This window comes from Cydia fagiglandana, chromosome Z (genome assembly GCF_963556715.1).
Source record: "Cydia fagiglandana chromosome Z, ilCydFagi1.1, whole genome shotgun sequence".
NCBI classification, from domain to species: Eukaryota; Metazoa; Arthropoda; class Insecta; order Lepidoptera; family Tortricidae; genus Cydia; species Cydia fagiglandana.
This window is the reverse complement of record NC_085959.1, coordinates 34414098-34425916: the sequence shown is the minus strand read 5'-3', so window position 1 is coordinate 34425916 and position 11819 is coordinate 34414098. Positions and strand designations below refer to the sequence as shown.

The 11819-nt window shown below is 38.0% G+C and overlaps 1 protein-coding gene across 1 annotated transcript; it reads left to right on the top strand.

The window, feature by feature from the left end:
• The first annotated feature begins 249 nt into the window (after nucleotides 1-249).
• Nucleotides 250-7662, top strand: LOC134679152 (uncharacterized). The gene is made up of 3 exons (XM_063538022.1): nucleotides 250-303; nucleotides 7019-7160; nucleotides 7500-7662. Exons 1-3 carry the CDS (start codon nucleotides 258-260, stop codon nucleotides 7660-7662), a joined length of 351 nt encoding a protein of 116 aa, XP_063394092.1. The 5' UTR covers nucleotides 250-257.
• Nucleotides 7663-11819: the final 4157 nt, after the last annotated feature.

Sequence of the window (11819 nt, the reverse complement as noted above, 5' to 3'; positions counted from 1 at the left end):
AATCTGGCTTATAAACCTAACTTGCTTAACAAACATAAACGAAGAGGAAAAATCGTCAAATGCGAGCTAAGATTTCCCGAATCGCGCCGTAATCACGAATATTTACCTACTTGTATTTTTGTGATTAGTCAGACATGCCTATATCCATCGTCAAATAAGCGCCAAGTTCTTTATTACTCGAGTAGATTGCATTACAGTAGTGGCATCGCCCAGAATCATTTAGTCCGGCACAAATATAGGTACTGTGTGTTGACGCTATGAAGCGCGGGGCCGGAATCGCAGTATTTTTAATTTCGCTCTACTGTAAGTATTATTTGCCAATAGGGAATATTACTCAAAACTCTGCGTAGAGGGCGTCACCATCTCAGTCACATGGGCTACCGTGAAACACCGCAATCGGAAGTTCGGTTTCTGCCACTCTATCAGTCTTGCTTATTCGATCGATGTAGAGGCCGAGATTACGAAATTTTGATTTTCGCGTTTCGCGGTAGGCCACCTGTAAACAAACCGCCTTGATGCATCAATATCATAAGTAAAAACTTGTCATAAAACTGTTTAAGGCGTAGTATGTATAAGTTCGGTACTCTATGGTTTACTAAACAAATTAGTGCTGCACTCTGGCGGCAGAACATTGCAGCAATACTCTATATTAAATGTATTTTAATAATTTTTACCACTTCATAAACTGATAGCAAAGGATGATAAATATTTAATAACATTCATTTGGATTTGATTTGATTTGTTTAACCCTCGTGCTTTGAAACCCTTACAACGCTAAAAATTCTATTTTTCGAACCACTCGTTACGCTCGTGGTTCAATTTTGGAATCTTTCGCTTGCTCGGGTATCAATATTAGCACGAGCGGTTAAACAACAACTTTACTCCATTGTGAAACAAATAACTATTACATAGTTGAAGTTACATTTGAACATGACAAATACATAATATTTTTGTACCTACCTTAAAGTAATACTATATGTTATTTATGTTTCACAATAACTCATGTAAGTGTTTATCATTTTTTCCCCACCCTAAAAAGTGCTCAGCGCCGCTAAAGAAGTTTTCATTTTGTTATATATTTAGGTGCCGGAGGTGGGCGGTAATTAATTAATACACTACACTTCCAAACACTGGAATATATTTTATTTCAATTAAACTATCGCTACTAAATGTTACTAGCTAAACAGATCTGACGGAAGAGAGTAAATCAAAGAACGAACATCTTAACCAAGGCGCGAATATTTAAATCATGAATACTGAATGTACTACATTCTTCCCCGCATAGCAAATAAAATTATAAAGTTTTATAACTAGTGAACAAATTATGTTTTAACTCGATAGAAACCCCAATACAACCTTAGTCTTATTGACTACATTCTAATATCTGGTTTACATGTCTTTTCCATCTCAAACCATCTACATCAATATAAGTAATAGGTTGTTCCAGCAATTGATTCTTCAATAATAGTGCCTTTAGCCCAACTTGGAATATGGCTTTTCTAAAGCCACCAAATGAATCTACCACCTTGTTTTGTTTTAAAAGTAAATCTTAAAATACTGGAGTTGGTCTCAAAAGTGATAAACGACCCCTGATTTCTCTCCCCAACATAAGTTTGGCTGGTGACGCACCAGTAGCTTTATGAGGTGTACTACGATAATCTGACAAAAATATGCTAATAGCATAATTGAGTGGCTTTCCACTATCCACAATTTTAGTAATATTGGACTTAAAGGTCTCAACAAATCTCTCCGCGGCGCCGTTAGTCGCCGGGTGGTAAGGGGGAGTAAAAAATTTTTGCATAGTTAGGGAACTTCAGAAAATACAGAAAATTATAAAACTTGGTTATTCCGAAAACAACTGCCATTGCTTCTTTATCCAAAGTGCAATATTTTTTCTCTCTGTCATTAAGCTTTTTGCTTGCAAATGCAATAGGTTTTATTACATTGTCAGACCCTCTGTTTGATAACACAGCACTCTTCGAGCAACACCGGCTTCCGACACTACTACATGTTACTAGCTAAACCTTCGAGCAACACCGGCTTCCGACACGCTAATGCCTTCAGATGAAGCGTCACATGAAAGTATTATTGGCAATGTTGGATCATAGTGATTTACACCCTGTGCAGTTGCAAGTTTCTTTTTTATTACATCAAAGGACTGTTGACATTCTAACGACCATTCAAATTTTGCCTTTTTTGTGCAGTCATATAATGGAGCCAGAATAGCTGCCATGTCTTTCAAAAACCTGGAGTAATAATTAATTTTTCCAAGGAATGATCGGAGCATTGTCATACTATTAGGTGGTGGAAGCTCCAATATAGGCTGTATGTTTTCCTTGATAATGGAGATTCCATCTTTGTGAATTTTATATCCGAAAACCTCAATACTTTTATGGAACAATTTGCATTTTTGAGGTTTAAGTCTTAATCCTGAATCCTTTAAAACTGATAGCACAGCCTCTAAGGTATTGTACATGTCATTTAAATTTTTACCACACATATAAATGTTATCTATGAAAACAATAGTGTTAGGTACATGACTTAATTTCATGCTCATCAGCCTCTGGAACGAGCCTGGCCCCGTGCACACTCCAAAAGGTAAGTACAGATATTTATAGATGCCAAATTCAGTGTTTATGACAGTCAGGGTCTGTGAAACTGGATCTAACGGTGCTTGTAAGTAGGCTTCTTTAAGGTCAAGCTCACAGTAGTATTCACCCCCTTTTTTAAGAGTCTGAAATATGCTGTCAATATGAGGGAGCGGGTAATGGTCAGTTTCTAAGCATGGATTAATTGTTACTTTATAGTCACCGCACAATCTCACTGAGCCATCAGCTTTTAAAACGGGAACAACTGGTGTACCCCACTCACTATATTTAACGGGCTCAATTCTTTTATTTTCTAACAGTCAATTAATTTTATTTTTTACTTTTTCCTTAAGCGCAAAAGGTACCTGTCTAACCGGCAAAAATTTTGGTTTCACATTGTCTTTTAATTTTAATGTAATGTGTTCTCCTTTGAAATCACCCCACCCTGGTGTGAATACTTCCATGAATTTATTTTTAATTCCTTGCACCGGATCACAAGTTTCATTTACCCTCTGTTCACATATTCTGTTATCTAACTCTAGAGGCCACCGTCCAAAAGCCTTTAACCAGCCCCTACCTAAAATTGTAGGTTTATCATTCCTCACAATGTAGTTATATATCAACTTGCCTTGTCATTTCATCCCAACCAACATTTACATTTTTAATCATACCAACTGGCTGTGATAAACTTTGGTCAAAATTTTTGAATGCAACATTTGTTTTCTCAAAATTTTTATCTGGAAATATAAGGTAAGTACCCCTATTAACGACCCCATTAAAATTGGTATTCATTACCGCGGTATGTACAAAATAGCGTTTAATAAGAAAGCTTATTAACTTTCTTTGAATCTAAGAACACAGAAATAAAGCCTTATCTTTTGACTGTCGAATAAGTATAACACTACTACGAAAACATCACACAAACAAATTGAAAAACGTAAACTAGCGTATCAAGAGCGCAAGATTTGGTTGCTGCATACTAACACGCAACACCTCAAGTAAGTAAACGCGTATTCTATTTAGTGAATAGCGTAATAATGGTAAATATTATGGGAAGACTAAGACTTGAGATTGATTCTTAGTTATTATCTTTATGATTCCCAAATACTTTATTTGCGATATTTGCTCGCCAATAGGGAAAAAATAGGAAATTAAAAACCTCGGTGTTAGGTTCCATTTTCTTTGTGTGACACCTAATTTCGAGGTATACCTCGGTAATAACGGAAACGGTATTTTAGATTCGAGTGATCTTATATTCATATATAAATGCACATTTCCTTGACTTTTGATGTTATTGAATTATTTAACCACCTATAAAACTAAAGAGCTATAAACGTGGTATAAAATCTAAGCAAGAACTCTTAATTTTGAATACAATTTTAGACACCTTCTCAGACGTTTCCTTAGAAACCCTTATATGAGAAACTCGTTCAAGTATTGATATAAGAACAGAAGTATGGTGATAAAGTTTATTTTAACCATTGTTTTGTAATATTTGGAATCATCCATATTGATCGTTTTAAAAAAAGTACAAGATAACTATTTATTTTGATTAGTCGTAAATGAGTTTTAAAATTATTTGAATTGAACCGTTTAGCGATGGTTAGATAAGACATCACTCGGTAATAAGCTGTATGAGAACCTAATACAGACCCACCCAAAACTTTCATGGCTTCGAAATTAATAGGTTCTTAAAATACCTAATAGGTATGTTTGATACTCTTTTGTATACCAAGTACATAATAAAAGGGTTCTTAAAATTCAAGGGCCGAAGACAGGCCCGAGAATTTTCAGACCTAATGTTGTACCGTTGCACACAATATATTTTATAAGGCAGCAAACATAAAATAATAATTATATAAAGTCAAAGTAAATATTGGTTTTTAGATCTTTGCCTAGAAAATAGATTTTTTTTAATACAACTCTTGGCTATTGTGATATTTGTGATCATATATGTAGACAAAAGACACGGCCCCCTACGCACCGCGCTTCAAATGTAGCTGCTTTAGATATCACTGGCAGTCATTTAATCGACAAATAGAAGTGCTGGAGTAGAAAAATATATTTTATGTTATATATAAAATAGACACACAACACAAACATACAACATTAACATTAACTTACACAGATCTTGTACCTATATGTATTGTGTAGAATATAATTGTGATAGTTTGAACGTTTTGGCGCAATTTGCCCTCCACGTCCGGTTGAAATAATTAAGTACCTATTTATTTAACGTAGAGGTAGGTAATAAATTAAACAAGAATTTCGACAGCATCACACTTGCTCGTAATTCGCCCACGATGTTTTTAGCGTTAAAGGAACCAACTATTTCTATTTAAAATTCAATAATTAAATAAGTCTTATAATATGAAAAGCGTAGGTATTGAATATACCATATTTTATCCATTATTGTGAAATAAATAATATTTATCATAATTATGGAACTAAAAATGCAACGAGTTATCTACGCTCGTAAAAAGGGACCCACATCCGCGGTGTTTGGGTAACAGTGGTCCATTACCACGGTAATAGGCGATTTCGACATTTTGGTTTTGATAATTATTTTTTCCTTTATAATTTTCTAAATCAAGGCCAAAAACTAAAATAATATAAACTTTAATTAACAAACTAACATAAAAAAATATGTCTTGGTCCATACACCGCCGGTTTATGCTTAATTTTTGGCTCTTTTTGGGAAACTTGCTTAACCCCCTCGTTAATAGGGGTACTTACCTTACTATTATAATCCTCTAATTAAATGTTATTGTGTTAACCTCAGAGCCAGTATCCAATTCTAATTTGACTGGCTGTCCCTCAACAAATAAGCTAACATGCTGCGGAGGCACTTTTTTTTCAAGCAAAGCATTAAAAGAATACATACAGTACATCTCCTTGTCATCCTCAGTTTTAAACAAATTATGTATATGTCTTCTGCAACACTGTCCTCACCAATCACATCCACAGTCTTTGTTTGCCTCACACGACACACGCTAAAAATATGGCCCTGTTTGCCGCACTCAGAGCAGAACTTATTTTTTAATGAACACTCTTTACCACAAACAAAACATCTCACACCATTTTTCATAGCTGCAGCTGCTTGTAGAGGTCTACTTCCACCCTGCCTTTGTTTCTTTGACTGACTTTTTGGTGTAGACGCAGCATTCTGCCGGCTCGCATAAAAAATATCTTTCTCTCCATGTGATGATTCACCCAGTTCCTGCTCCACCTTTGACTGTTTTAAGGCCGCTTCAACTGTTCTAGCCATGATAATTAATTTGTCTAAAGAAACATCACCATTCTTCATAATCTCGAATTTAATTAAGGGTTTGTTGACCCCCTCAATAAGCTTTTCTTTAACTTGGTCATCCATATCCTTAAACTCACAGCGTTTAACTAATTTCTTTAACTCAATGACATAGTCTTCTATAGTTTCATCTTTCGTTTGATTTCTTGAGCGAAATGCGGTTCTGTCTAAAACCTTGCGTGTTGACTTCGCATATCTGTTCTCTAATAAGGTTATTAGGTCCTTATAAGTCTTTTTTATGGGCTTATCCGGCGCGCATAAATGGTTTAGGGTTTGTAAAACCTTTGGAGTTAAGTTTCCATCCTCGTCGCCAATTTGTTATATATTTAGGTGCCGGAGGTGGGCGGTAATTAATTAATACACTACACTTCCAAACACTGGAATATATTTTATTTCAATTAAACTATCGCTACTACATGTTACTAGCTAAACAGATCTGACGGAAGAGAGTGAATCAAAGAACGAACATCTTAACTAAGGCGCGAATATTTAAATCATGAATACTGAATGTGCTACACTTTTCAGAAATAAGTATTCTTCTTTCAATATCCGGTGGACAAAACCTCACAAGAGCTATGCGCGCGCCACATCGAAAAAAAAACCGGAGATAAAAGATTGAAAAACCGATAACCGTTTGTCTTATAATTCTATCTGTAGTGCAAAAAAATGAGATCCGATTTAAAACTTGTCAAAAATCGATGAAAACCTCGGGTAGCCCCTTAACGAGGATTTCCCCTTATCTAGGCTCGAGTTACCGAGTTCCACTGTATAAGTAATATAAGTACATTTTTATGCACATCGTATGAGGTCCTGAATGGTATAATGTGAAGCTGGATGTAGGTAATGCAAAATCGTTATTTTGTCGAAGGTTTTGTGTGTCTGTCTTGTATAGGTACTCGTACAGTCACTATCAGTAATACTTATCGGAGCGGCCGATGAGGAGACTCTAGCGCCTTGACAACAGGCGTGTTCAGATATTTTTGAGCACCTTAGCTGCTCCGATATATGAATCGGACGGCCGGCGGCTGTACTCTATTAAGGTGCAAGAGATTCACTTACGATTATTTTTAATTTTCCAAGAAATGAGCTAAAATATGTCAAATAACCTACAGTATATGAACAGTTACAGGGACTTTAGAGCAGACCATATACGAAGCCAACAACTTCTTTAAACCAATGACCGAGGACTTCGACGTGAAACATAAGGGTCAGCTGTTCCTACCGCCCTGCATGAAACAACTTTTGAATTGCTGGGAACTTGTGGGGTAACGCATTTTTATTCATTTTATTTTATTTATGTAGTTAGGTACCTATTCCTTAAATTAACACTAGCAGGCTATAAATGGCCATGGTACAGTAAACAACAACAACTAGAACGAGTAACCCGACCGATTATAACCACGCGTTCCTGGGGTCATATGGAGCAAATGATGGATTGCGTTCTTTGATTTTGTCGGTAATTTACAGCAAGTAGAAGTTACATCTTTTAACTATTAATCCGTTACAGACTTATCGATGTTTCATTTTCTCAAACACCCTTTGTGCCAGAATGGTAACTTCTATGTTTGTTCATGATATACTAATCACTCCTACTTATTTTTCAGCGCCGAGCTCGTCTGCAAGTATACCATGATTTACAGGCAGACCCTCGAGAGCATATGCATGGACTTACGATTACAATGCATGGAGTTCACGGGGCCTTTACCGTTGGAAACGGTCAGCGTGTCAAATTGGAAATACTGTCCTCTGAAAAGAGAAATGCTGTAAGCACCAACAATAGTATATTGTGACACGTGTGGCGTGGGCGTACATTGAATCCCGAACAAGGATTATATAATAGAATCCCGAGCGTGACTAGACCAGGGATTCTAAAATAGAATCCTGAGCGTAGTGACACATACTGCTTTTCACATCACCTATGAGGAAATTATTATGTTTCAAACTATTTTTGAGCTATTTAAAACAATAACTCAATGGATATACCCAAAGTAATCGTCGTTTCTGTATCCATGTTGTAGTTGTCTGAACTCTGAAGCTGACTATTAATCTTAAAATGAATTTATTTCAGATCGACACTAGATTTGGAACCATGAATATCTATGGAATTTCCTAGCAAACATGATAAAGACTAGAATGTTAATTAAGAAGTATCATTATGTATCGTCATCATCGGCAAGATCATCGTGCAAGCTACCACATGAACGCCTGTGCTGAGCATGTACATGTACTGGGGCCAAATTCGACATGTGCAACTGTCAGATTTCGCATCCACGTCAAATCAACAGTTGATTTTATTGCATACTGAGTGTTGATTCTATCAACGGTGGATAATATAATTTGGTACAACCAAAACTCAACTCTAAACTAAGGGTGGTTCGGTTTGGTTTGCTTGTCACCCTAACTGTGGATTGTTAATGTCAAATTTTGACATTGTACGTATTCAAGAACTTATGATTTTTCCCACATCAACGGGAGATCAACACGATACGTCAAACGTCGCTTGTCGAATAGGGGTCCTGTACATTTGTACAACGCAGTGATTCCCATCCCGGATTCCCATGATGCGTGCCAAAAAAAACGAAAACTCACGGGTCGCAGGCGATGATAGACGATGACTGACGGGGACTGCCGAGCATGCCCTCTACACTATCGTGCCCACTAGTCATCGTCTATCATCGCCGATAACATTTATAGTCAGACTAAGATAACTCTGCACCGATTTTTATAGCACAGACGTGCAATGATGATTTTTGAACTGTTACAAAATCATCATTGCACGTCTGTGCTATAAAAATCAGTGCAGAGTTATCCTGGTATCAAATAAATATATTTCTTAGTCTTTTTCTTCTAAAGGGGCTTAAATTAGAAAATGTTTTTGATAATAAAAAAGGTTCCAAGATAGAGGTGTGATTATATTTATACTGTAATATTTATGATAATTGTTATTATATTATGTAAAAAATATATAAGGGGACGGGGGAATGGTATTTTGTTTTTCCCATTTTCCTTAAAGGTAAATTTATTTCACTACAAAAAACTGTTTTGTAATGTTCAATTCGAGCTCTTTCAATTAGTAACTAGACTTTAAAATTTTGCCCCCTCTTTATATTGGGCATTTTCCATAAAAAATAAAATAAAACAATTACTCTTCCAATGTACTTACCTATTTCATCAAATCTAGTTCTCGAGATAATTAGCGATGTGACAGACGGACGGACAGATCTCTATCACTCTTCCATATTAGTGCGACAGTGACAGTTGCGTTTCGATCGCTATGGAGCGTAAGCGATTAGCATCTTGGCTACGCGGCCTGCCCTCACGGATTCCGCCGTTAGGCTATTCACTGCGTCTTTCCTTCTAAGCATTTTTGGTTTTGGCTCTTTTCCTTTCTGTGGAACGAAGATCTTGAAGTACTTTGGTCGCGAAAGTAGGTACTAGTCGCGTCCCAAGCGGTCTTTGATAAAAGCATTGTGCCGACCAGTGTCTCTGGTTGGATTGCCTGTTCGGGGAGAGGCGCGGTCATTACGCATCGAGTTAAAACACAGAGAACACGTGCTCCACGTCCTTAGGGACTTTTGGGCAGGAGTAGGGTTGCCATACGTCCGGATTGACCCTTTGTCCGGATTGCGGTTTTTAGGAATGACCTTATAAAAATAAAATGCGCGCCCGGGGAGGGGGCTACGGGATCGGGCGTAATAGGGAAAGGGAAAAGTAGATCCACGATACAGTACAGCGCAGAGAGCAGCGCGCCGCCAGGGCGTCGTTCAAGCTACGCCAAATCTCTGCTACAAGAAATATCCGGATTTTTAGGGTGATGTCAGGATTTTTATCAGGACATTTAATTCTTCCACATGGCAACCCTAGGCAGGAGGGACATTCCGGGGAATAATCGTGTTTGAAGCAATGTAGATATGCTGGGAAGCAGCCATATCCTGACAGCATCTGTGTCGGATACCTAGTGGTTGACCCATAGACTAGGAATCCTCTAGACGGAGTTGAGATAAATTATTTCAGTAAACCTCGGAGTAATTAACAATGGAGCCGCCATTAACAGGCGTTCCCCTCTGTCGAAAATAGGTGGCCAATGGTCAACCACATGTCAACCATATATATGGACTGACGTTTATCTGACATGACGTACCTATACATTTGATGTGCCCCTCCCCCGCAAAAAACGGCAGACTATTTTGTACCGAAAATTTTAGACATGGCGTCTCCATTGTTAATTACTCCGAGCAGTAAACCGATGCTGCCAAAAATACGGGGGTGCGGGGGACGACGTGAGCGAGGTCCCGTGCCGTGATTGGTCCGTTCAAAGACACAGGCGTCACACAAAGACACTTTCGACTCGAAAATGGAGTAAAACTACCGTATTTGTAGCAGAGGGGGTAGAGCTACTATGCTCAGTCTGGAGGATGTCTGTGGGTTGACCTCGCCGTAGCTTCGGTTCAGCCAAACGTCAATCCGTGGTATGAGACGGTACGTCAACCTACCCTTTACAGCGGCATCCACTTCTGCTGCCGTTCTTCCGTTCTGGGTTCATCAGGGCTCAGTGTACTTGAGCTCCTTCGTCAGTAACCTGGGCTTGGAGGGCTGGGTCGTTATTTTTCGGGCGGCTAGGGCCCCGGAGACCAGCTCGTGCACTTGCCAGGCCACTATTAAGGTTAACTACCTGCACGCCTGAATATAGGTACGGCAGCTCCAGCGTCCCTCCGTCCGATCCGATCTCTAGCCACAAACCTAATTCTGGAGAACTTTAAGCACGATTAATACGATTATCCAATATAAATAAGTATTTCAAGAAAGTCTACAAATTTACAGGTTTTGGCGCGGAGCTACTAGCGAGCGGATACTCGGTGTTTTCTAGAAAGCGAATGAACGAATAGTTTACCCACAACGTTTTATTATTAGCCAAATGGCAAAAAACGACACCCTTATGGATTCGTCATGTCTGTCTGTCTGTCCGTCCGAATGTCACAGTCACTTTTTTCCTCCTCCTCCTTCCAGTTTCACAGAACTATAGGTACGGTTGAAACTTGGTAAGTAGATGTATTCTGTGAACCGCATTAAGATTTTCACACAAACATAGAAAAAAGAACAATAAATTTTAGGGGGTTCCCCATACTTAGAACTGAAACTCAAAAAATGCAAACCATGCAAACTTCCACCGAAAATTGGTTTGAACGAGACCTAGTAAGTGTTTCTTTTAATACGTCATAAATCGTAAATCGCAATATATTAAGTTACTTGCTGCTACGGAACCCTTTCATGGGCGAGTCCGACTCGCACTTGGCCGCTTTTTTTTAACTACCACGTAGTAACCACGTTTAAGTATAAAATTGGTTATGAGTTATGAGCAAAAAACGATAATCGGTTATAACCGGTATCGGTTAATTTTGACAGAAATTGATACATTCAAAAATAAATTAAATAACAATCAAAAAATCTAAAATAAGGGTACAGTGGTAGGAAATGGTGATATAGTCGCACCAATAAAACTCTGCAGCGGATTTGATAGCCTACGCAGTGTAAGTGTTATTTATACGTCATAATTTCATAGAAGTTTGACGTTTAAAATGACACTTGCACTGCATGGGCTATCAAAATCGCTGCAGACTTTTTACGGTCTATCTCTAGTAAACGACGAACGAAAATATTTATTTTACTTTAGTTAACTAGCCGTAACTGCACTGCAGTAGGATAGGTAATTTAGATTATGAGTAGGATATTTTTGTAGTCCGTATTTTAGTCACTATCTGATCTTACACGATATGTATACATATACATATACATAAAATATGATGTAGTAGAAACTTTGGGGCCGTGGGGGCCAAGTGCGCGTCGACTGTACTAAGCTTCCGGTGATCAGAGGGCTGGCCATTATTTCGCATTTAGTATCGCCACACAGCGAGATAATACGGCCA

Excerpts from the sequence above, each read along its gene's own strand:
- LOC134679152 (XM_063538022.1), top strand. The coding sequence starts at position 258 with ATGAAGCGCGGGGCCGGAATCGCAGTATTTTTAATTTCGCTCTACT. Across the intron at positions 304-7,018 it reads ATTTTTAATTTCGCTCTACT|TTACAGGGACTTTAGAGCAG; the intron begins GTAAGTATTATT and ends GTATATGAACAG. Across the intron at positions 7,161-7,499 it reads AATTGCTGGGAACTTGTGGG|CGCCGAGCTCGTCTGCAAGT; the intron begins GTAACGCATTTT and ends CTTATTTTTCAG.